Here is a 26,492-nt window from a genome sequence, read left to right as displayed (position 1 = left end):
CAGAGTCCAATGGTAGTGAGCTTTACACCACTCCAGCCAACGCTTGGCATTTCGCATGGTGATCTTAGGCTTGTGTGCGGCTGCTCGGCCATGGAAACCCATTTCATGAAGCTCCCGACAAACAGTTATTGTGCTAACGTTGCTTCCAGAGGCAGTTTGGAACTCGGTAGTGAGTGTTTTAACTGAGGACCGACAATTTGTCTGCGCTGCGCGCTTCAGCTCTCAGCGGTCCCATTCTGTGAACTTGTGTGGCCTACCACTTCGTGGCTAAACGTTTCCACTTCACAATATCAGCACTTACAGTTGACCGGGGCAGCTCTCTGATTCAGAGGGGTTGGGTTAAATGCGGAAGAAACATTTCAGTTGAATGCATTCAGTTGTACAACTGACTAGGTATCCCCCTTTCCCTAGCAGGGCAGAAATGTGAGGAACTGACTTGTTGGAAAGGTGCCATCCTATGATGGTGCTACATTGAAAGTGACTAAGCTCTTCAGTAAGGCCATTCTACTACCAATGTTTGTCTATGGTGATTGCATGGCTGTGTGCTTGATTTTATATACCTGTCAGCAACGGGTGTGGCTGAAATAGCCAAATTCACTAATTTGAAGAGGTGTCCACATACCTTTGTATGTCCTCCATCATTTTCAACATTACATAATTCTGTGTAAATTATATACAAAATTCAACACAATGGTGTGTCAAAACAAACGTTGATTTGCATATTTATATATTCATGTGTGTATGAAATATCGGAATATATTTAGGAAAATTTGTAGAACTATAACTTCACAATCACAATCCATGTAATAAAATCCTTTAATTTATATGGATTCAAAATGTCTAACATTCATTAGATTTGATTTCTAAGGTCATAGAATGAGTTTGCAAACAAATAGAGGTTTTAGAAAAACTATATGGTATCTACTTTTTTAGGCGGACGTAGTCACTGCCTTAGAACATTCGTTTCGCTGTGCATGTGTTTGACTAAACTGCCTCGTATGTTGATCCCGATTGACTTTTAGAGAACCTGACATTGGAATATTAGAAGGATAGACCTCCCGACAGATCATAAAAAGGTGACACTGTTGTGATCAGGCTACCTGTATTGTCTGAGCCTATAGATTGGACCACGAAGATGACCCAGCCTCGGCCGGACGAGTTCAAGCCGCCTCCGGAGTGCCCAGTCTTCGAACCAAGCTGGGAGGAATTTGCCGATCCTTTTGCTTTTATAAATAAGATCCGTCCAATTGCGGAAAAAACGGGTATTTGCAAAGTCCGCCCGCCTCCGGTAAGTGTGGTCGAGCTGCTGAATGGTTCAACATAATCTTTAATACCATTTTAACAACAAGAAGACTGACATCAACCACACACTGGGGGGTTTTAAAGGGACATTTTCAACATGGCGGATTAAGGCTTTTTTCTTTTGTGTATCATTAAAATGTTTATTTAGCTAGCTACATAATCTATCTAGTTTCAATAACATTAGATAGCTACCTGACCAGCGGAGTGTCTTTGTGTAGCAGCAGGAAACGTTAGTGAAAATGTATATTTGTGCTTAACTGAAAACGAAACCGGCTAGCTAGCTAACTGACTTGAACGAGTCGTGAGATTATCTTTCGCTAGCGACTGATGTCAAACAAGCTATCTAGCTATATCTGGCACAATGACCGACAGCGAAGTCTGCCAGTTAAGTGTAAAAATACAAGCTAGCCATCGTTAATACTACCTAAAACAAACAACGTTTCAATAAATAAAATGTCAATTTACGTAACGTTAGCTAGCTACAGCCGGACATGGTTAATTAACGTTACAGTAGCTAACGTTAGCTAAGTAAGCAGCTAGCTAACTAGACTGGCAGGTGAGAAATCATTTGTCTAGCTAGCTTGCTAAATTGGCTAGTTGTGTCAGGCAAGAAAACAATACACATTTTTAATAACAGGAAAACTTTTGACATTTTTTTGACGATATGCGTCACTGGAAATGCCAGAGGCAGACAGGCGTACGGTTAGTGTTACAGATGCTGTTTATATTGTTGAATGTTGTTTTTGATGACGTCATTCAGACAAACTTCTATCTTCCCACAACTAAGGATCACATGTTTAATTAGTCTTGTTTGGTGTATCCTAAATTTAAATGATTTCTCAAAATATTTTTAGCTGTGTTGACCTTTTTGGGAATAAAAACATTAATAACCAAAAGAAAATAAGTAATCCATAAGTTAATAATAGACATAAATCATATAACGTATACATTATTGGTTATAACTACCAGTCAATATCGGATAAAATGAGTGTTAATAGCTAAGTAATTGGATAGATTGATGGAGATATCCTGGTGCAATGGGATGTTCACTCAGTAGGCCGACAGTTTTTGGGTGTTGTCCTCCATGTTGGCTTTGTGGTAAACCGGAGCTGTTGAGTTCCATCTGGCCATTTTGTTGGTGATGTTAGTTAGGCTAGTGCGTTTTAAGATAAGAAATCAATCGTGCTGTATGCTCTACAATGCTCATATTGTAACCCTAAATAACTAATTATATTGAGGAAAAAAGTACTTTGACCTATTTATGTGAAATTAAAATAATCCTACATGTCTGCAATACCCCCTTTCAAAGAGACTCCATCTACCCTACTTAAAGCCAAATGACTTAGGTCCTGCCGATGTCCAATGTAAAACGTTTTTGTTGATTTTGATGTAACTCAATTACGACAGGAGACCCATAGACAGACTCACAGACTTATAGGCTAAACATCTGTTACTGACCGGTGTTCCAAATGGGACAATGACTGGTTTATTGTAAGATGTCCCCATACTTTGTATAATTTTGTGAACTACTTGTATTTCAGCTAGTAATTTAACTACATGTTGCAGTAGCTTGGTGCTAGTTGAACTACATTTAAATATTGGTACTGTTTTTAGTAGTTAATCACTTTTTGCCATGTAGCCAACTACTGGAACTACACACTACTTTTTTTGCTCAAATAAAATATGGGTGAAGTAGGCAATAATTCACTTTTTCAGCATCAGACCTGCCCAATTCTCACTTGAAAGATCGTTAAACATTCTGTTAACATCTGACTCCAGAGTGATATGTTCTTGCAATTTGTAGTCTGACGTTTCAAATTGAGATATGATAATTTATCACTAAGTAGTTTGGATGTAGTGAGCTACTTTTTCAAAGTAACTTTAGTTAAGTAAACTATATTTTTCTAAGGGTAGATTCAGTGTAGCTTAATTTCTTCCAGTGTGAAGTAATTGGAAGCTTGGTAAACTATATTTTCAGAGTAGCTTTCCCAACACTGACAACAGGCCTATTTTATTATGTGTCCTATGGAAGGCACATTTTAATAATTCTATTTTGTTGTTGTATGTTCATAGGGCTGGCAGCCCCCATTTGCATGTAATGTTGACAGACTGCACTTCACTCCTCGGATACAGAGGCTCAATGAACTAGAGGTAAGTAGGTCACTTTGCATTATGTGTAACCTAGGTCTTAGTTTCCATAAACAATACCCTTGATGATATGCACCATATGCAGTATGCACCCCTTTGAAACCCAGGCCTATAGAGGGGAATTTAACTGATTGGTCAGGGTCTCGGTCAATGCAATTGTCTTGTTGACGAAGCACTGAAGGTTCTGTTGTGCCTACCATTATTAATCACCCCCTTCAGAAGCTTTGGTGAAAGGAAGGTCAAAGGTTGCTTGTGCAGGAGTTGGTCAGCAGAAATATTGTATTTTCAGTTCACCAATATTTGTTTATTGCATCACATTGATGAGTCAGGAGACTGATTATTATCACCTACATTTCAATTCCTACAGTGACTGTTAGATATCACCTAGTGTATGTTCCCCTTGCCTAGGCACAGACCAGAGTCAAGCTTAACTTCTTGGACAAGATCGCAAAGTTCTGGGAGTTGCAGGGGTGTTCTCTGAAAATTCCTCACGTGGAAAGGAAGATATTGGACCTGTATCAACTCAACAAGGTTGGGTGTTTAGTATTGTTTCAAACTACTATGCATTTATTCCATCTGAAATAGCATTGAACAGCATCCACTGACTATAATTAACTTAGACACATTTTATTTCAGAATGTTGCAGATGAGGGCGGATTTGATATTGTGTGTCGCGACAGACGGTGGACGGCGATTGCACTTAAGATGGGCTTTGCTCCTGGCAAGGCTGTGGGCTCTCACCTACGGTCACACTATGAGAGAATCCTCTACCCCTACAACCTCTTCCAGAGTGGAGCCAACCTCCTGGTAAATTGGACAGATGCCCTAACACCCATGGTTAATCTGTCTGTGTCTGTTCACATTGCACTCAGCGCTTTATGCACTAGCTAATGCTGTGTTAAGCGCTTGGTTGGCTCATCTGTAGGCAAGTTGGGCACTGTTCAACCATAGTTATACTGCTGTTATTGTGGAAGTACTATATGTTTGTCTAATGTGAGGATCATTTTCAATATTGAATAAATGGATTGAAAACTGCAGAGTGAATATAGATTGGGGCTTTGTTGTTGTTAACTTTCCAAGCTCTCTCTTGCTTTAGGCACCAGAGCTTGCTTCCAAGCTGATGTGTTTAGTGTCTGCCCCTGAACTTGACACGGTATGGCTGCCTCATGGTTATTATCTAAGGATGAACAAATAGCACATGTCTATGGTGGTTATGGCATAGTTTGGAGTTTTTGCTTACACAGAAATGTTACAGACCATTCTATGTTTAAAATTGTCTCATTGTGCTTTGTCTGTGCGCCACTGTCCTTGCTGCCATAGACATGTGTGCCATGTCTTTTGTTTTGCTTGTATGTTAATTCTACATTTGTAATGCATTAACTGTATGTATTGTGTAACATTACATTGTATATGATATCACTAATGTTCCTATCCTATGGTGCCTATGCCTGCAGTTTGTCCAGAAGCCAACCCTGCCAGTTGACACGAGTGACAAGGAGTACAAACCCCATGACCTGGCCGAGAGGCAGCAGTTTGTCCAGCCAGCCGAGTCCTGCTGCAACAGCGCCCGCAGAGCAAAGCGGATGAGAGTTGAGGTAGATGCTCTTGTCAAACAGAGCCTCACACACTTGTCAGAAGAACTCCTCATAAAACCAGTAATTCAGATTGCAGAAACTACCCTGTAACCATCTACTCTCCTTTAAATCCTTAAGTCACAAAATGAAGTGTAATTAGCTTAAAGCCTTATGTGTGTTATCTTAATTATTCATGAATGCATTGGCACATCACTGCTCTCTGTTGCATATAAACTTTGTAACATCATTAGTGGTAGTTACAATAGTTAACTTGAACTCTATTTCCACCGACAGTCCGGTTGTGTGAAGACTGAACCAGGAACTGAACCCTGTGAGAACAGACCAAATCTGAGGAGGAGGATGGGCTCCTTTGTTGCCAAGCCCGAGCCAGGTCAGTACCAACAAGGCTTTACTTCAACCACAGAAGAGTTAAGACAATATTTGTGATCAGTGCCAATATCCATGAATTTGTATACAATTTAGAATCAAGCCATGTATTGGGCAATGTATTTTAATATGTAAGCTAGTGTGAATTTTGGAACATAGTGTATGATATTCAGGCTAGGGAGTAAGATGCACCATGGGTAATTCATGAGTTAAATCATCTGATGTTCCTCATTATGCTCATCATATGTAATTTTTCTTTGCAGAAAAAGAAATTCCCATTCTAGTGAAACAAGAACCCATCGGGCCAGTGAGCGAGGCAGACGAAAACAAGTCTCGATATAAGAAAAAACCCAGTCTTGATGTCCCACCTCCTGCAGTGAGTGTAGTAAGTGTGGATTTATTTGATCCATTCTTTGGATGAGAGAGAATACTCTAAATGGATTATCAACATTATTGTGTCTTTACACTAGAACACGTTTTATACATCTTTGTGCAGCATATAGGTTTTAACAAATGTGAACAAAAGTTGAATTGTAGTCCCTTTGGTTATTCCACTTCAAGAATGTGTCATGTAGTTTATAGATGGTTCTGTTGTTTAGTTATTATATAGTTCATTAGTTGTGTATTAACAGGGGTGAAGAAATAGCTTCTGTCAGGAACAACTGGAACAAAGCCCTTTCTTCCCTCTGTTCGGTAGGTGGACCTGTATATGTGTCTGGTGTGTGGCAGCGGGAGTGACGAGGATCGTCTTCTGCTGTGTGATGGCTGTGACGACAGTTACCACACCTTCTGTCTCATACCCCCTCTACACGACGTCCCCAAAGGAGATTGGAGGTGCCCCAAGTGCCTGGCTCAAGTGAGTAGTGATGTCTATTCACCTCATCACACCAATAACCACATTTACATTTCACAGACAATCTGTACTGGCTCCTGTGAGTGTATGATATGAATGTGTTCAGCTCTGTTACATATACAGAGTACCTTTGTGTTTGTCTGTGAATTTAAAACATATTGAGGTGTGCTTTCTACCTCTTTGTTTATTTTGAATAGGAATGCAGCAAACCTCAGGAGGCATTTGGCTTTGAGCAGGCATACAGGGACTACTCTTTGCGGGCTTTTGGTGAAATGGCAGACTCCTTCAAATCTGATTACTTCAACATGCCAGTTCATGTAAGTAGAAAATGTCTAATCATCAAGGAAGTTCTAAGATTTTTGAAGTGTTGTAATTTATTCACAACTGTCATCAATGGAATATGAAATAGCATTTTTAACATTTCATCGGGGCGGACTGGCCATCTGGCATTTTGGGCAAATGCCAGATGGGCTGGTCCATTTTTAGCCCAGTGGGCCTGTCCCACTTCAGTTTTTTTTCTCGCAAAAATTATCATTACTTGGCTAATAATGGGGGCCTCGAAGAAAAAAAATGGCCTCAATGGGGGGGGGGGGGGGGGGAATGGGCAGGTGTGTTAGAAATGCCAGGGCCGATTTCTGGTCCTAGTCCGCCCCTGCATTTCATTGTGTTTGTTTCAGATGGTTCCCACAGAGTTGGTGGAAAAAGAGTTCTGGCGCTTGGTGAGCACCATCGAGGAGGACGTCACAGTGGAGTACGGAGCAGATATAGCTTCCAAGGAGTTTGGGAGCGGATTCCCCATCAGAAATGGAAGATTTAAGGTTTCAGAAAAGGATGAGGTAGGCAGCTGTATTCAAATGAATGGCTAACCAAACCAGTACAGTATATCACACAGTAGACTCATGATAAAATGGCTAAACTTTTCTTTCAATGTCATGTCTTGTCAATGTACCATTGTATCAGAATAAAAATATATTATTTAAAAAAATGCTCAACTCTTTCTTTACCATGATCTCTTTCAGAAGTACCTGAAGTGTGGCTGGAACCTGAACAACATGGCGATGATGGACCCGTCAGTGTTGACTCATGTCACAGCAGACATCTGTGGAATGACTCTACCATGGCTCTATGTAGGCATGTGCTTTTCCTCCTTCTGCTGGCACATCGAGGACCACTGGAGCTACTCCATCAACTACCTGCACTGGTACTGATGTTTATTTAGGGATGTTGAAATTAAATAATAAATGAAGTAGTAACATACAATCATAACACAAAGTGCCATTTTGCTTATGATCATTGCTATTTCGTTTTCCACATTTTCTGTATGGAGTCCAGACAATATTTTCAAGTTTAGAATTTCACTTAAAATGCTTTGTTTGCATGATGTTCCTGACTCAAGCTCTGTGTTTGTGAAAGGGGGGAGCCGAAGACATGGTATGGAGCACCTGGCTTTGCTGCAGAACAGCTTGAGGCGGTGATGAAGAAGCTGGCCCCAGAGCTGTTTCAGATTCAGCCTGACCTCCTCCACCAGCTGGTCACCATCATGAACCCCAACACCCTCATGTCTCACGGGGTCCCTGTAAGTTTCTCAATGTAACTAGACTTACAACCATGTATTTCCATAGAATAGTATATAATTTTAGTAACGGATGAATTAATCTGAAATCAATATTTTCTGTGTCCCCAGATTTACAGAACAAATCAGTGTGCCGGTGAGTTCGTCATCACCTTCCCCAGAGCTTATCACAGTGGTTTCAACCAAGGCTTCAACTTCGCTGAGGCTGTCAACTTCTGCACTGTGGACTGGGTAACATACTCATTGGCTTCAAGCATCCTTTCATTGTTTTACAGAGAAGGATAGAGCTGAGCATGTTCTCTTCCTTTACCTAAGTGCCTCATTGACATTATCTTGGAAGGGGTAGTTTATGTGGAGTGGACTGTTTACTAATATAGTCTCTCTTTGGTTAATCTCAGATGGCATTAGGCCGACAGTGCGTTGACCACTACAGACTGCTGCATCGGTACTGTGTTTTCTCCCACGACGAGATGATCTGCCAGATGGCCTCCAAGGCCAACAGTCTGGACGTGGTCCTGGCGTCGGCTGTCCAGAAGGATATGAAGGATATGATCAGAGAGGAGCAGGACCTACGAAATAAAGTCCGCAAGATGGTAAGGAGCCCCCACAACAGACAGAATGATATGTCAAAATGACTTTTCTCTTTTCAAGGAATATCAAACACTAATGAGACATTGTTCACTCCAATTAAGGAGAACTGTCTGTAAATGCAAATCAAAACGGTCTCTCTCGGGTCTCCATTTATAACATAGTTGTGTTTTTGTATTTCTCCACAAGGGGGTGTTGCATTGCCAGCAGGCGGAATACAATCTCCTGCAGGACGACGAGCGGCAGTGTGCCAAGTGTAGGACCACTTGTTACCTGTCTGCCATCACCTGCCCCTGCAGCCCTGGTCAGCTGGTCTGTCTCCACCACATCCAAAACCTCTGCTCCTGCCCCCTCACCAACTACACACTGAAGTGAGTCATGTCCTCAGTCCTGTCCTCCGATTTACCGTCTATGCCATCTACAGATGTCAGCTCTTAACCTGATCACGCTTTTGTTGCGGAGAATTTTCCTGATGCATTGGGAAATTCAAATTAGCCTTGTGATTGGCAAAGAATTAGCAGTTCTCGTTCTCTTCATGCGGGGGCAGTCAAGTCATTGGGATCAGGGCTTGCTGTCTTAAAATAATGTTCTCGCTCGCTCGCTTAAACGCTATAGTCCTAAGTCCTATTACTGCAACATTCAAATGTACAAACATTTATCTGAAATACAGCCATACACATCAACAACCATAGTTTTATATATCTTAATAACACAAGATAGATATTGGTCTCCACTAGGCTACGACATACAAGTGTCTAGTGTATCCTAAGGTTACGAATGAACTGTCAAAATGTAGTTCAATTCCGGCCCAAGCCTTTCTGGCACAAAAAACACAATCTCCCGATTGACTTGATGTAGTAACACATTTAAAATATGGACATTCCAGTATTATTTTACCCTCTGTCTTGATAAGAAATTACCATACCAGACACTTTTGGATAACATAAATAGTAAACAATTAAAATAATAATAGTACAGCAACATTAGTTTCCATTCATACAAATGTCGGATAAATTGCCACAGATTAGCCATGGTAAACAAGGAAATACTTTTTATTTCTATCGTACAGAATGCGTGTCAAATAGATACAGTAAATCTCCCTTAGTCTGTTCAAAAAGGACTACGTTGTTCCCATGACAATACCAACCAGAGGACGAACATATCTTGAAAGACTTTGGTTGCAAGCAGGACTAAGTCCGAGAGGAAGAGGTGACGCGAGAGGGCTCACTCTCACCAAAATAAGTCCAGAACAAGCCCAATGCGTTTCTATGGGCTTAATATGCAGACCAAAGCTTGTTGCCTGCCTTTGGGATGACTACCATTGTTAGGGTGGAGACATGAGCATCTCATCATTATTTACCGATCTGACTAAGGTAACACTGACAACTTTTAGGGAGTGGTAATGATGTGTTCAATAATGTTTGCAATTGAGATCAGCTGTGCGGGTGAATTTAGCGCATATTGATGGTTTAATGAGATATCAGTTGGCGATAATCTAGTTCTATCGATTGGTTGCAATAGGCCCCTTGTTATTTGATTATGTTCTAATAGGCTACATTTTGTAGGCAACCATTAGCCTATCAATAGTCACATAATGAAAGGTGTGAAAACCGATAATCTACGGTTTGTGTTTCCCTGGCTAAATTGATGAGCTGACTTGGGCCATCAGTTGATTGACAGATGTAGGCCTACTGTAGAACGATAAACTTTCCTCCAGTGTGGATGGTCGCCCATGTTTTATAGTTAGGCAATGTATAATTTGCAGAGGTAGAGTACTGAAAATCTGTACTTAAGTAAAAGTACTGTTACTTTTACTAAGTAAAATTAGCCTTCTCAAAAAAGTAAAAAAAAGTATCCAGTCAGAAAACCACTTAAGTACCAGTTACAAATTTAGTTTTACAGCTTATGGTAAACTGTGACTGCAAACAAAAAGGACAAAAATGTATTTGACATTCACTTATTAGAGCCTGCCAGCACCATCTTGCAGAAGTTCCCCAGCACAGGTATGTCAGTGGTCAATGAAGACTGACATCAAACAAAGTCCGTAGGCTGTACAGTTTCAATGATGGTCATTCAATGTTGACTTAATATCTATCAATGTGCACAATTTCTTAAAAAGGTATATGGTACTCGAGACATTAGAATCATTTTACAATTTCAATAGCGTTAATGAAAATGTACAGACAAAACCGGATTTACCGTCCTTCTCTTCCGAACCTCTTCTCCCCCTCAGTTGGGCTGCTACAAGCTGTAAATGAAAATACATTTTTCTAGTATATGGCACAAAAAGCTTAATGAGATGATACACTGACTGTATGACAGGTGCTTATAGACCTTGTCATAAAAACAGAATGACATTTAGATACGCACACACACACGGAGTGGGAGAGAGCAATGCGTGGGAGGATGCTGCAGTGGACTGACCTGTTGATATAGATAACGTTAGCTAGCTACATGGTTGACACTGCAGCTAGTTTAACCAGTTTATCTAGTGGCAACGGAATGTGAAAGCTAGTTAGCTATTGCCCACACACATCTGATTAATCTGTTCACTCTATGCCAATGACAAGGTGGCTAGTTAGCCAACAAGCAGAGATTATATGGGGAGATAAAAAACTAACTTTTTCAGTCATTCTGTGTTAGCCAAAACTAGCTAACTATTTAGCTACCTAGCCATTTGATTTGCACTTGTCCTCAAAACACAATTTCAACAGTAGAATTATATCTTAGAAATACTTATCTTACACACCCTCTCTTGCGCCCTTAACTTCACCTGCTTTCAAATGAGTTACAACTCGGTCCACACGCCCTGGTGCCACACTCTTGGCTCCCCTCTTCCTGCCACTGTAGCCATATCACAAAGTGAATGCACAAACTGCATATTTTGAATGCCTTCAGGGACCAGGGCCTGTGGTTTCTGGGAAGGGGCCTTTGCAGGGTCCCCCACACAATGTACGTATTTATGATGGCAATGTTGAGCATCCCCCAAAACACATACTTTCACAATTTTCTGCCTGTGCGTCCAACATTGCTCCTCAGTTGGTCAAGATGGTCAACCCCGCCCATATTCTTGTTGTAATCCATTACAAGCACTGGAACAGATATAAGTTCCTACCACTTTTAAAAACCACTCCAAAACCCCTGCCACTGTCACTTTAGGCCCAGGCTGTGGGGTACAAGGGTGAATGGTTGGACTTCTGGATTTTTGTTTTAGATTCCGTCTCTCACAGTTGAAGTGTACCTATGATAAAAAATTACAGACCTCTACATGCTTTGTAAGTAGGAAAACCTGCAAAATCGGCAGTGTATCAAATACTTGTTCTCCCCACTGTATCTGCTGTTTACTTATTTCACTCACCTCGCCATCATCGCCTTTCAAAGTGAAATGATGTGTGCAAATCCCTATCACCAACCAATATAAAGATAAAGCCTCTTTCACAGTGAAAAGTTGTCTGCTTCGGTGCTTTCATTTTGAGTAATGAAGTAAAACAAAAACGTTAAAGTCAAATGACAGCATCCACACGAATACGACAACAGGTTGTTAGCGAGTTAATTTTGCGATATTGACACAGATAATATTGTTAGAAAAGAAAGGCCGTCGTCGGCCGCTATGGGTTCTTTAACCTGTCTCCTCCCCTTCATCTACACCACATCAAACTCATTCCACGGAGGGCCGAGTGTCTGCGGGTTTTCGCTCCTCCCTTGTACTTGATTGATTAATTAAGTTCACTAATTAGTAAGGAACTCCCCTCACTTGGTTGTGTAAGTCTTAATTGAAAGGAAAAAACTAAAACCCCAGACACTCGGTCCTCCATGGAATGAGTTTGACACCCCTGAGCTACACCCATTTTAAGTGGATTTAACAAGTGACATCAATAAGGGATCATATCTTTCACCTGGTCAGTCTGTCATGGAAAGGGCTGGTGTCCTTAATGTTTTGTACACTGTATAATATTACAAATGCAGAAGGTAATTAAAGTGCAACTTACAAAAAAATAATCAGGAGTGAAGTGTGCTTCACTTCAAGAGCTTGGTGGAGATAACTGGGTTTGACAGACAACTTTGAGCCAATGGACATAAGCGTTTTGATGACAAGCTATTTTGAATACATTTCATTGGGCAATGGGGTAGGGCTGTTGCAGTGACCGTATTAGCGGGAGTCATGACCGCAGTAAATTTCCACGTGATCGTTGAGTCACAGTAATCTCCTCTTATACACTGGACATTGTCACGATCGTTGAGAGACGGGTCAGACCAAGGTGCAGCGTGCGATGTGAACATGTTTATTTATTATAAACACAAACCAACGTAACGTGAAGTCCAAGGCTATACACAATACAAGCCTAACACAGGAACAAGATCCCACAAACATAGTAGGCAAACAGGCTACTTAAGTATGATCCCCAATCAGAGACAACGAGCGACAGCTGCCTCTGATTGGGAATCACACCCGGCCAAACATAGAAAAACAAATCTAGATCCTACACATAGAAAACATCACATAGATTCCCACACCCTGACTAAACCAACAAGAGTTCCATACATCAGGGCGTGACAGACATGCATTGGTAGTACCCAACTCGCTAATGATCATCAGGTCACTAATGGCCTGCAAGGGCTCTATTGTCCCTCTAACCACTCTGACATCAATGCAAATGCAATCGAAAATCACATCAAACACTTCTCATCAAAACAGTATCTTGCTTTTAAAACTCACCTCACTTTGATTGATCAATTTGAAAAAGAAGTTCAACAACAGGTTGAAACTATGTGGAAAACATGGTAGTTGTGGATGTTTCAAAGCCTAAAAAAACGAAATGGACAGCACTTTCTAGGGTGATTGATTAATTCAAAACACCCATATGCAGGGTTCGCACAAGATGCTTGAGGTGCTTAAAGTACTTGAATTTGGCACTCTGAAATTTAAGGACTGGAATACCTTAATAATCAAACATTTTCTTGTTGGTACTTGAAAAGTACTTGAATTAAAATGAGAGGAGAACAGAAAATGATAAATGTTAATATGAAAAATATTAGAAATATTTATTGATCTTATTAATTTCCAGGCAGACTGCCGAGTTTAATTTTCTCACGTGTTTCGCACTCTGGTTGCCAGGCGAGCTCGCTCATTCCACCCACACTGCCACTCAGCCAGGCAGGTACAGAACTGACTGATTAGGCGCCGCCAAACGTCACATCGATAGCTAAAATATCAGGCAAATATAGATTCAAGCCTGCCTTTTGTGCGTATGGAACATTCCTGGGATATTTTATTTCAGCTCATGAAACATGGGACCAGCACTTTACATGTTGCGTTTTATATTTTTGTTCAGTATAGTTTACCCAATTAATTTTTTACCACTACATCACTGGACCCAACCAAACCACACTGTGTAAGGTGCAAAAAATGTGTCAGACTTTGACATTGCGAGCATGAATCAGCCCTGAAGGGGGAAAGACACAACGATGCATCCTGCGCTGGCGCCAGTTCTACATTGTGACTTTTTCTCTCCAGAGCTTTTTGCCTCATTCAAGGGGCGCCTGCGATATTCCGCTTGATCAAGCCGCAGCTGTGGTCCTGCCATTCTGGTGGCCGTTCACATACCGTTTTCCTCACACAGCCACTCGCCCCTCTCCCAACCGACATTAAAGCTGCCAGTCGGAAGCAAGGCGCTTTTTCGTAGCTATTTAGTAGATTGCTAAATGCCCACTAAAAATACAATGCAGTCATTAAGCGGGAATTGTGTAGTAATGTGAATAGAAAATGTGTGTTCACTAGTAGGCATGTCTCAAAACTCATCACTACTCAAATTACAACATCATCAGTACTGACTTACCACTCATGTATGTAGTAAATAAGTAGTGAAAGTTATTATTATGTAGAACTTGTAAGGGAGTGATGGTGATATACTGCCATCTGGTGGCGACTATAAACAATTGTATAATAGGAACTATTACATATTGATGGTCCTTGAAAATAAATATTTGTGCTTGAAAAAGTATTTGAAAGTCCTTGAATTTGACTTGCCACTGTCTGTATGAACCCTGCATATGCATATTAGCACTTATTCCTATGCATATAAATAATGGATTTATTGTGATGGTGTATATTTAAATTGATTTATTAGACTTTTTAAAATGTAGATGTTCCAAAGGCACGCATCAGCGGCTTGAATGCGGCTTGTATGCGTGGAGGCCTGGAGATGCTAAATGTGTGTGTGTGTGTTAATTAACGGTCAATTACTGTGACACCGGCAACCTTTTGCATGACAATAACCGGCGGACAACCTTTTTGGTTAGGTTGCTCATCCGACAGCGACGATATAATAATATACATCTATGTAACTTTAGTGATTTGGTCAAATGCAAAGGAGTAAAAATTAAGTTACTTCCATCAGAAATTACTTGAGTAAGAGTACAAGTACAGCCCACAGACAGTAACTAGAGAAGTACTAGTTTCTCCAAAAATTCTAAGGTCAGTAGTGGGCCAGATTCGAACTCATGCCTACTCTGACATGTGTGCCATTGTCAGCAGCTGTACCCACTGGACCACACAGGTGCTGAAATAAACATTTTAAGTTATTTTGTCTAATTCTTGCCTAGAACATATAAAACAAATTATCAAAAAACACATCAACACCAACAAATATTGTCAATTTATTATAGTCCACATAAGAATTCACACGAGACACGCTGTAGCCTGCATGTAGCTTACATAGGCTACTTGAACTGACGCACAGTGGACCTGCAGTCTAAATTATTGTATAGCATACAAACACTGCTTCCAGCTTCCCCCTGGCGGTGATTCTAAATATTAAATATCCTTTCAAATCCTCCTGCTGCAGGATTATTTCCATCCTGCAACGAAATGGCTCATATTAAGATCCGACATCTGTATACTGTTCTGTTGTCCACAACAACTACACACTGAAGTCCAGGGGGAACATTCAGATGGAGATATATTATGAAAACATGTAGAATAAGGAATCACGCATGCAGGACATTTATGTGGTTCTGGTTTCATCGGATGCCTCAAATATACAGTGTTCTCTTGTTCACACCGATATGGCTTCAATCTCCACATATATTTATTTTCCTTTCTCTGCTTGCAGTTATAGATTTACACTGGATGAGCTGTACCCCATGATGAACGCGGTGAAGCAGCGAGCTGAGTTCTATGACGAGTGGGCCTCCCACGTGACAGAGACTTTGGAGGCTAAACTGGACAAGAAAAAAAGTGAGAGATGAATTCACCTTGTCTATGTACATTAGCAGTGCTTTTTAGGGAAGTATTAGGCTTAATATGGGTCCTGGAAACTGGCCCATAGAGACTGCAATTAGTTGTGAATGAGGCCTCACACCCTTCTCATTTATAAAGCACTTTGCCTGTGTAATTAATTATTGTGACCGTCTCTCCTCAGGCTTGTCAGTCTTCCGCTCCCTCATCAATAAATCAGAGTCGAAGATGTTCCCTGACAACGACCTCCTGCGTCAGCTTCGTTTAGTCACACAGGACGCAGAGAAATGCTCCTCAGTTGCCCAGCAGCTACTCAACGGCAAAAGGCAGACCAGGTAACTTCCACAGTCCAGTAAAAGAGGACCACTGGTTCATTTTCCTCCCTCGCCGCAAACATGATCCACTATGCCTGTGTCTTTTAATATTGTATTCCTCAATCAACAGTGTTATTCTAATTTGCTCACCAATGATGTATAAAGACATGTGCGTATTTGAATATGATTCAAGGTTTGTCATGATTGCCTCTCCCAGGTATCGCTGTGGTGGGGGGAAGACACAGAGCCAGCTGACTGTGGAGGAGCTGAGGTCATTTGTCAGGCAACTGTACAACCTCCCCTGCAGCCTCCCCCAAGCCCCCAAATTAAAGGTATTGTAAACCAATGTCTCAATGCCATCATGATATTGAAGCCATTAGAAAACTGAATTGATAACAATAATCAAGAGGCCTCTGTTTGAAGCAATTGATCAGAGAATATTGGAAAAAAACAAATCTCAATAGTTATTTTGATCATAACTGATATCTGAATTCTGTATTTTTTTTTCATCTTAGGAGCTCTTGAATTGCATTGAAGACTTCCAGCAACACAGTGAGAAGCTCCTGGCAGACGAGACCACCGGCACAGCAGAGATCCAGAGTCTTCTAGACATTAGCTTTGACTTTGACGTGGAGCTCCCTGAACTTCCATTACTACGGGAGAGACTGGCGCAAGCCCGCTGGCTAGAGGGGGTGCAGCAGGCCAGCACCCAGCGCTCCACCCTGACCCTGGAGACCATGCGGAGGCTGATAGACCAGGGCGTGGGTCTGACCCCTCACCGCTCTGTGGAGAAGGCCATGGCTCGCCTGCAGGAATTGCTCACGGTGTCTGAACACTGGGAGGACAAGACCAGCAGCCTCCTCAAGGCCAGGTGAGGGCCGCACACAGAGGGTTTCTCTTTTTAAATCTGTAATCTGTAAACCAGGGATTCCATTTTTTTTTTTTTTTGGAATCTGATTTGAAAGAAGACCGACCTAAATGTAGTTAAAGGTGCTACACAGGATTTAAAAAGATTATTGCATTGTAATTTCAGAAAATCTCCATAATATATCTGGCGCTAATAGTGGAATGATAGTGTTTCACAGTATTAATTACCCACCAGTGTTGTGATTGGCTGTGATATTCGCATATTGATTTCTCCTGCCGGAGAATTTTAGCAACCAGGGAAATAGCTATTTCCACTAGATAACACAGCCACAAAGTCTGAACAGCTTTCATTTTACATTTACATTTTAGTCATTTAGCAGACACTCTTATCCAGAGCGACTTACAGTTAGTGAGTTTGACAACAGATGCCGCTCCAGCGGGATAAATAAATAGGCGAATATCACTGCCAATCACAACACTGGCGGGTAAGTAATACTGTGAAACACTGTCATTCCACTAATAGCGACAGATACTGTGGGGAGAACAAGTATTTGATACACTGCCGATTTTGCAGGTTTTCCTACTTACAAAGCATGTAGAGGTCTGTAATTTTTATCATAGGTACACTTCAACCGTGAGAGACGGAATCTCACGGTTGAAGTGTAAAAATCCAGAAAATCACATTGTATGATTTTTAAGTAATTAATTTGCATTTTATTGCATGACATAAGTATTTGATACATCAGAAAAGCAGAACTTAATATTTGGTACAGAAACCTTTGTTTGCAATTACAGAGATCATACGTTTCCTGTAGGTCTTGACCAGGTTTGCACACACTGCAGCAGGGATTTTGGCCCACTCCTCCATACAGACCTTCTCCAGATCCTTCAGGTTTCGGGGCTGTCGCTGGGCAATACGGACTTTCAGCTCCCTCCAAAGATTTTCTATTGGGTTCAGGTCTGGAGACTGGCTAGGCCACTCCAGGACCTTGAGATGCTTCTTACGGAGCCACTCCTTAGTTGCCCTGGCTGTGTGTTTCGGTCGTTGTCATGCTGGAAGACCCAGCCACGACCCATCTTCAATGCTCTTACTGAGGGAAGGAGGTTGTTGGCCAAGATCTCGCGATACATGGCCCCATCCATCCTCCCCTCAATACGGTGCAGTCGTCCTGTCCCCTTTGCAGAAAAGCATCCCCAAAGAATGATGTTTCCACCTCCATGCTTCACGGTTGGGATGGTGTTCTTGGGGTTGTACTCATCCTTCTTCTTCCTCCAAACACGGCGAGTGGAGTTTAGACCAAAAAGCTATATTTTTGTCTCATCAGACCACATGACCTTCTCCCATTCCTCCTCTGGATCATCCAGATGGTCATTGGCAAACTTCAGACGGGCCTGGACATGCGCTGGCTTGAGCAGGGGGACCTTGCGTGCGCTGCAGGATTTTAATCCATGACGGCGTAGTGTGTTTCTAATGGTTTTCTTTGAGACTGTGGTCCCAGCTCTCTTCAGGTCATTGACCAGGTCCTGCTGTGTAGTTCTGGGCTGATCCCTCACCTTCCTCATGATCATTGATGCCCCACGAGGTGAGATATTGCATGGAGCCCCAGACCAAGGGTGATTGACCGTCATCTTGAACTTCTTCCATTTTCTAATAATTGCGCCAACAGTTGTTGCCTTCTCACCAAGCTGCTTGCCTATTTTCCTGTAGCCCATCCCAGCCTTGTGCAGGTCTACAATTTTATCCCTGATGTCCTTACACAGCTCTCTGGTCTTGGCCATTGTGGAGAGGTTGGAGTCTGTTTGATTTAGTGTGTGGACAGGTGTCTTTTATACAGGTAACGAGTTCAAACAGATGCAGTTAATACAGGTAATGAGTGGAGAACAGGAGGGATTCTTAAAGAAAAACTAACAGGTCTGTGAGAGCCAGAATTCTTACTGGTTGGTAGGTGATCAAATACTTATGTCATGCAATAAAATGCAAATGAATTACTTAAAAATCATACAATGTGATTTTCTGGATTTTGTTTTAGATTCCGTCTCTCACAGTTGAAGTGTACCTATGATAAAAATTACAGACCTCTACATGCTTTGTAAGTAGGAAAACCTGCAAAGTCGGCAGTGTATCAAATACTTGTTCTCCCCACTGTATACTATGGACATTTTCTGAAATTACAATGCAGAAATTCTAAAGAAATCCTGTGTGTAGCACCTTTTTTAAAGTGAACAGATTTAAATGGTTTAAGGTCGTCTTCTGGTTTTTGTTATTCTGGATAATTTAGACCTGAATTGACAAAAATGGTCCTCACAAAGCGATTCAACTCTGGGTGTTGAATTTGACTGAACTTTCTCTACAAAATGAGCCATGTGGTTCTATCACTTGCATTAAAGCTAGTGAGGTTTTGCTTTAACTAATGTACAAACATTAGCATTGGTGACTAGATTACTGATTTGTACATTAGCAGAACTATGTCAGTGTCCCTGATTTTGCTTCATTTTAATTCCAGCTAGTGCAAAATGCTGCTGCTAGAATATTCAACAAGATCTACAAAAAGTGAGCATGCATATCTAGTTCTGCTTCATCCCATTGGTACCAGTGCTATTTAATAACCACTGTCACCAGCGTTTTCAAACAGCTTTTTAATGGCATGGCTCTCCAAGGAATGTGCATCTATTCTGTGCGCTCCACATATCCACGGTTTACCTTCGAGTCTTTTTCAATCCAGTTTTAAAGGGATAGTTCACCCAAATTACAAAAGGACATTGATTTCCTTACTCTGTAAGCAGTCTATGGACGGCTTTGGTTTAGTTTCCAGTGTTCTCCCCAGGATTTCTTTACAAGATGGTGCTGCTCGGTACGGCCAAGGGGAGACCTGGAGATTTAGTCTTAGTTGTAGTCTTAAAATGCCTTTTTAGTCTTAGTCACATTTTGAGTCATTTCATCCTTCATTAGTTTATTATTTGTTGTCTAAAACTCTGGACAATTTTAGTCTAGTTTTAGTCAGACATTTTTGTCACATTAATAGTCAGTGCATTTTTTTCTATTAAATTATGAATATTTAGGCTACCTCTAACTTCCATCTTGTGCACATTCAGATAGCCTTGGCCAAGTAGGCCTGCTAACCCCTCCTATACCTTAGCTGGCAACATTGATATTGTGTCAGATTATAACCAATGCCAGCCATAATTAACCATATAGGCTATAAAGCCTTGGCTACAGGTTAAACAATTTACAGCTCTGATTTCCTCCCCATCAGAACTGTCAAGGGGGTAAATAACTGTGGTTTCCTCCCCATCAGAACTGTCAAGGGGGTAAATAACTGGTTTCCTCCCCATCAGAACTGTCAAGGGGGTAAATAACTGTGATTTCCTTGAAAAGGGGAGAATGAGCTTTACTAAAATGCCTGAAGTATTACTGTACTATGCTGTAGCATTACTGTACTATGCTGTAGTATTACTGTACTATGCTGTAGTATTACTGTACTATACTGTAGTATTACTGTACTATACTGTAGTATTACTATACTCATAATATTCAACAAATAGCATTCCTTTTTCACATTGGAAAAAGGCAACCGCAACTCGCATTTGCGGACTGCGGCACAAGAACGGCAACATGGATGAATGAATAACAGCGTACATTTCTGATGTGATCAAAGCAAAAATAGCCTATGTGAATATAAGCGAGAGTAAACATTGTTTCTAGTCGAGGTTAGTTACAAGTCAAGCCTTCGCATCAGTTCAAAAGATTGACGAGTGACTGAAGTGACCGCCTGGGAGCTGTGTGGGAGAGCTGGGCAGATCAATCAGACTGCACAACTGAAAGATTCTGCCAATGAGAGGATTGCAGGAAATATACTCCATGCATGCTTAGGATTGGACAAAACAGATGAAAAGGAGCTTTGTCAAATTAAATGACCATTAGTCTCACATGGAATTATTGTCTCGTCGTCACATTTTCATAAACTAAAATGAAAAGTAATTTGTAATAGTTCATTTTTTTCCAGGACATCTCATCTCGTTATCGTCAGTTTTAGTCAGGGAAAAATAGGTCATTGACAAGTATTTTTTGTGATTGTTGATGAAATTAACACTGTTGCTGTCATACCTTATCCATAGACTTCTTACAGGTTAAGGAAATCAATGTGTTATTTTGAAATTTGGGTGAACTATCTCATAAAAAATGTATTTGTCATTTTAGAGCTTAATAGGGTGAGAAGTACTGTTCTCTCTATCTCATCAAGGATGGCTGGATAGTTTTGTTTCTTTATTATTTTATTATCAGTATGTTCAACATTTTCTTTATTATAGAATTGAGCAAAGCCCATATCACGGTAACTGTATATGTAGCCTATGCAATGGTTTCAAAGTGTATCATGGTTGCAAGGGGACAGTATAGATAACTACAGGTAGGCTAACTGCCAAAATAAAGGAAAGACCAACAGAAAGTGTCTTAATAGGGTGTTGAGCCGCCAGAACCGCTTCAATGCGCCTTGCCAGAGATTCTACAAGTATCTGGAACTCTATTGGAGGGTTGCGACACCATTCTTCCATGAGATATTCCATCATTTGTTTTTTTGTTGATGGGGGTGAAAAATGTTGTCTCAGGCGCCGCTCCAGTGTTCGATTGGGTCTGGTGACTGAGACACACACACACACACACACACACACACACGCGCCCTTTAGACCCCCTATGCTCCTTTGAGACCCCTCTTTCAAAGTCACTGATGTATCTTCTAGCCATGGTAGCCAAAATAATAATAATAATAATGGGCAACTGGGCATAATATACATGACCCTAAGCATGATGCTTAATTAACTCAGGAACCACACCTGTGTGGAAACATCTGCTTTCAATATACTTTGTAACCCTCATTTACTCATGTGTTTCCATTATTTTGTCAGTTGCCTGTATGTGAAGCTACTTCGACTAAATGATCCATCAGTGGTCAGAGGTAAACGTTGCATGCTTCACAACCATCACAGCAGTTATGTCTGCTTACATCAGAAATATCAAAGGTTTGAAGCTTGAATTTACCTTTGTAAAAGAGTGAGTAGAAACATATTGTCCAACAAGTGAAGTGAAAAGTGTCTTAGGAATTGTCCAAAAAAATTATAATGATAGTACATGCATACATTTATTATTAATACACACCTGAGAAAAGCTCTCCATAGTCCATACAGATTGATGAATAGGATTTTTAGGCTTCCTGGCAGCCGGATAACTGGGCCCCCTTATGCTGGTGACTGACCAGTCTTCTGACCTAACTGTTGTGTTTTCTACTCCACCAGGCCCCCCCTCTCTATAGAAGCTCTCTCTGAAACCGCTGAGAAGGTGGCGGGGATCCCTGCTTACCTCCCCAACTGTCTGATGCTGAAGGTCTCCATCAGTAGGGCCAGAGAGTGGCTTCAGGAAGCTGAGGCACTTCAGGTACGGAAGAATAAAACACGTTTTCACACAGATGTCATGTCAGTTGAATAATATTATTTTTATACATGATTTTCATAGAAACAATGCTTCTACTTTGACATGTTATAATGTGTCAACTTTATGTATAGAAAACTTGAATTCTGTGTACTCTTTCAGGATGAAGATTCCATTCCATTGTTTTACAACCTCTCTGATATGGTTCTTCGAGGACAAGACATCCCAGTCCAGCTTGGCCCTCTAAAGCAGCTGGAGTCACTGGTGGCAGAGGTGCAGGCCTGGAAAGAGTCTGCAGCTAAAACTTTCCTCATGAAAAACTCTCACTTCACTCTGCTTGAGGTAATGTTCTAATGGTTGTAATGCACCACTCTCTGAAAGTGCCATGAGTGATGTACAGTATACAGCAGTTTATTTCCCAGAAATGCAGTCACCAGAATTCATAATTTGTTCTTGTCCACAGGTTCTGTGTCCAAGATGTGAAGTTGGAGCAGGTTCTCCGAAAAGGAAGTCCAAAAAAGCTAAAGACATCACTCAGCACAGCAAGAAGAAGATGGTGAAGCTAGACTGTCTCAGTGATGTGGAAAAAGCCCTCTCAGAGACCAAGGACTCTGCCTCTGCTGTAAGTCCACCTACACTGGCCATTTCTCAACTGAATACATTTTATTTTATTTTTACTCAATTTAAAGAGTACAGACCTTCTCTTTCTCTACTTCTTTCTAGTACTATAGTACTGGATATGTACTGTACCTCAATGCATGTTGGACATGAACTTGCATTAAATTATATTAATTTAAACATTTTTACATTTCTTTACTAGCTGGCAACACTTGGGGAGGTGAGGTTACGGGAGATGGGGGCCCTCTCCTCCCTCCGGGCAGCTAACGAGTCCAAGCTCCTCCCCACGGCAGACTGCATGGACCTGAAGGTGTGTGTGTGTCAGAATCCCCCCATGGGAGCCATGTTACAGTGTGAGCTCTGCCGGGACGCCTTCCACAGCGTGTGTGTGAGGGCTCCCTCAGACTCCCGTTCAGCCCAGGCCTGGCTGTGCCCGCACTGCCGACGCTCGGAGAAGCCCCCCTGGACAAGGTCCTGCCCTTGCTGGCTTCGCTGCAGCGTATCCAGGTGCGTCTGCCGGAAGGCGATGCGCTTCACTATTTGGTTGAGAGAACAGTCAGCTGGCAACAGCGTGCGCGACAGGTCTCTTCCTCCTGTGGTCTACCAGACCTGGAGGAGAGCTTTGCAACTCCACCATCTCCGAATGGAAAGGTCAGTCGGTCATACACCTCTTCTGAATTGTAGAGTTATCTATCAATTTTAAAGTGATATAATTCAGAATTAAGAGACAATTATAATGCTAAATGACCAGATTAGTATTTTTATTTTTTTATACAGCCAACATGTTTATCTCCAGAGTGGAACAGGACAACTCATGATCAGATGGTCTTCTACACCGAGCAAAGATGCATTCCTCTGCAGGGTCAGTTCTGCGGTATAAAGCATTGTTGTAGAATCATTTGCAATTCTTATCACCAACTGGACTTCTTGATAACATTATTTTATTGATTAGCTAATTCATTTAGTATTTGAAATGCACTCTACTGATGACTACTGATGTTATTTAAGCAGCTACAGTAGGTTGAACCCATTCTCTTTTACACTAACAACCTGGCATGTGCTGTGCTGCTGCAGATCTTAGTGTGGAGCTGGAGGAGCTGATGGTGGAAGGGCTCCTGCTGCAGGTGTCTCTTCCAGAGATCACACAGCTCTACCATGTGTTACTGAACGGGCTGAGAACGCATCACACCAACGGACGCACGTCACCGCAAGATGACGACCTCTCAGACTGTGACAAACTCAAGCAGTGCAACTCTCAGGGAAGAAGCTCTCCACAAAAGGAGGTTTGTGAGCATGCTAGCTATCAAATACATTTAATTCAATTATTTGTATGATTGACCCATAAAAGCATTGGTTTATTACTGTTACGGTATCACGACTGTTGAAAATAAGAAATACAGTTTACTTAGTTTAAGATGTTATGTTTTCAATCTCTTCAGGATGGGCTGAAAAAGGAAGTAGTGAACGGAGCAGAGAAGGCCAAGCGACGCCTGGAGAGAGAGGCTGTAGAGCCAGAGCGCAGGGACAAGGCCAAGAAGTTCCGGGACAAGGCCAAGAAGTTCCAGAACAAGAGACAGAAAATGAACAAAGAGAAGAGCCTGGAACGCAAGGCGGCATCGACCTCCTCGTCTCCTCGCTCCGACTTCTCCCAGTCAGACGACTCTGAAGAGGAGATGTGTCCAGCAGAGGGATGCCAGCAACCTGAAGGAGATGAGGTCAGTATCACTTTTTTGATAAATCACTCACTGACAACATAACATAATAAGAAAATATAAAATAAGATAAGCAATACTTTATTAACTGACAACCTTATTGACTGACTGGTAGAGTGTTGGAGTTTAAATAAAAGAGAGGGAAAGAATTCTTAGCAGTTTGTTTGTAGAAGAGATTGTAAAATGTACTGAATGTTCAGGTCCTTGTCTGGCTTATGTCAATTGGGTTAGATTTTATTCTAGATTTATTTGGCATTTATTTATTTGGCCTTTTGATTTATTTCAGGTGGACTGGGTCCAGTGTGATGGCAGCTGTAACCAGTGGTTCCACCAGGTCTGTGTGGGTGTGACAGCCGAGCTGGCTGAGAAAGACGACTATGTGTGTGACAAATGTACAATAAGCGATGGCCGCTGAGGAAGTGAGGAGAGACTGGATGGAGAGTTTTGGATGGAAAGCTGGAAGTCTGCCAGTTTTCGGCTTACTCCGTTAGCAAGTCAGTCACACAAGTCAGGATGTGTCACAGACCCTGCCCTCATACCCCCCCAACCCAGCCCTCCTTGTCCTCATCCCCTTTGTAACAACGGTGCTATCTGCTCTTTATTGAGTTGTTGTCCAGAACTATACTGTTTGGTTACTTTTTTGTATTTTTACATATTTTTCTTTCCTCCTTTGATCTGTTTGTGGTTGTTACAGAATGTGGAGTCAGTGTGCTGCATGGGTTTCCATTGCATTGGTTGGTGTAAAAGGAGTCAAACAATAAGTTACCCTGTAAAAATCAAAGGGGGTGTGGTATATGGCCAATATACAATGGCTAAGGGCTGTTCTTAAGCATGACGCAACGTGGAGTGCCTGTATACAGCTCTTAGCCATGGTATTACCACAAACCCCCGAGGTGTCTTATTGCTATTATAAACTGGTTACCAACGTAATTAGCTAGAACAGAAAACAAGTAATTTTGTGTCATACCAGTGGTATATTGTCTGATATACCAGTGGTATATTGTCTGATATACCACGGCTCTCAGCCAATCAGCATCCAGGACCCAAACTTCCCAATTTATAATACAGTATATTGTACATGGAACTTCCTTGCATGCAAAACCAGAGATGCAGAGGATGTGGGTTAAGGTCCCCTCCTCCCCATTCCCCCTTAAAAAAATACGAATAATGTAGTAGATAACTTTTTTTCAGGAAACCCAGTGCTTAGTACATGCATCTGAATAATATAATTAATCATACATTTTTGGTAGACTGTTTTATTTATCTGAGGAATAATGTTTGTCTGAATTGATTTCAATGGCTTGATCTCCTCTGAACTATGTGTTGGTGCTTTTAGCAATGGTTTGATGTACAGAAACAAAGTGTATATGCTGTGAGGTAAGTTACAGTTGTGGACTAGCAATGTAGCAGACAGAAGGAACTGTATCGACTGCCACATATGTGCTTGGGTGGGTTACTTTGGGAAGGAAGGGAGAGGGGTAGTTTGACATTGCAGTTTTTATTGTGGAATAAAAACATTTTGTTCTAATAGCAAAGGGACGGTTTTCATATTTTCATTTGGTCCACTAGATGTCCTCATATCAACACTATAGTGTGTAGTACAACTCCTATAAACAGGCTTATTACATGATGAATGCATGAGGGTACTTGGTGTTAGTCAATCTGATTAAAGAATCTGAATTAAATTTGCATGGACATAATAGGCTACAAAAGTATAATTCTCTCTTGATGACATCATGTACAATAATTCTTATAATAGCACCATACAGAATAGAGATGATTAATAGCTGTCAATTTTCATTTTTCCTTGTCATATGGCTCCAGTCCAGCTCCAGTGCTCTGATCTCAAATTGGGCATTGAGCTAAACAGTTCTTCTGAGAGGCGGTCCAGGCAGTC

At 41.4% G+C, this 26,492-nt stretch overlaps 1 protein-coding gene across 1 annotated transcript; it reads left to right on the top strand.

Moving 5' to 3' along the window:
• The first annotated feature begins 964 nt into the window (after positions 1-964).
• On the top strand, positions 965-26,125 carry LOC121538056 (lysine-specific demethylase 5B-B-like). The gene is given in 29 exon segments (XM_041845805.1): positions 965-1,288; positions 3,376-3,453; positions 3,859-3,981; positions 4,087-4,257; positions 4,547-4,603; positions 4,905-5,045; positions 5,319-5,415; positions 5,675-5,787; positions 6,109-6,267; positions 6,462-6,581; positions 6,942-7,100; positions 7,284-7,465; positions 7,678-7,840; positions 7,949-8,068; positions 8,236-8,430; positions 8,615-8,796; positions 15,538-15,662; positions 15,847-15,997; positions 16,194-16,308; positions 16,492-16,847; positions 22,133-22,271; positions 22,428-22,607; positions 22,729-22,887; positions 23,086-23,344; positions 23,347-23,534; positions 23,661-23,745; positions 23,958-24,166; positions 24,323-24,598; positions 24,882-26,125. Coding segments are annotated over 29 exon segments (4,584 nt in total). The 5' UTR covers positions 965-1,135; the 3' UTR covers positions 25,011-26,125.
• The last annotated feature ends 367 nt before the right edge of the window (positions 26,126-26,492 follow it).

This window comes from Coregonus clupeaformis, chromosome 24 (genome assembly GCF_020615455.1).
Source record: "Coregonus clupeaformis isolate EN_2021a chromosome 24, ASM2061545v1, whole genome shotgun sequence".
Taxonomy (NCBI): domain Eukaryota; kingdom Metazoa; phylum Chordata; class Actinopteri; order Salmoniformes; family Salmonidae; genus Coregonus; species Coregonus clupeaformis.
The sequence above is the reverse complement of the archived record's forward strand: the minus strand, read 5'-3'. Positions and strand labels throughout refer to the sequence as shown.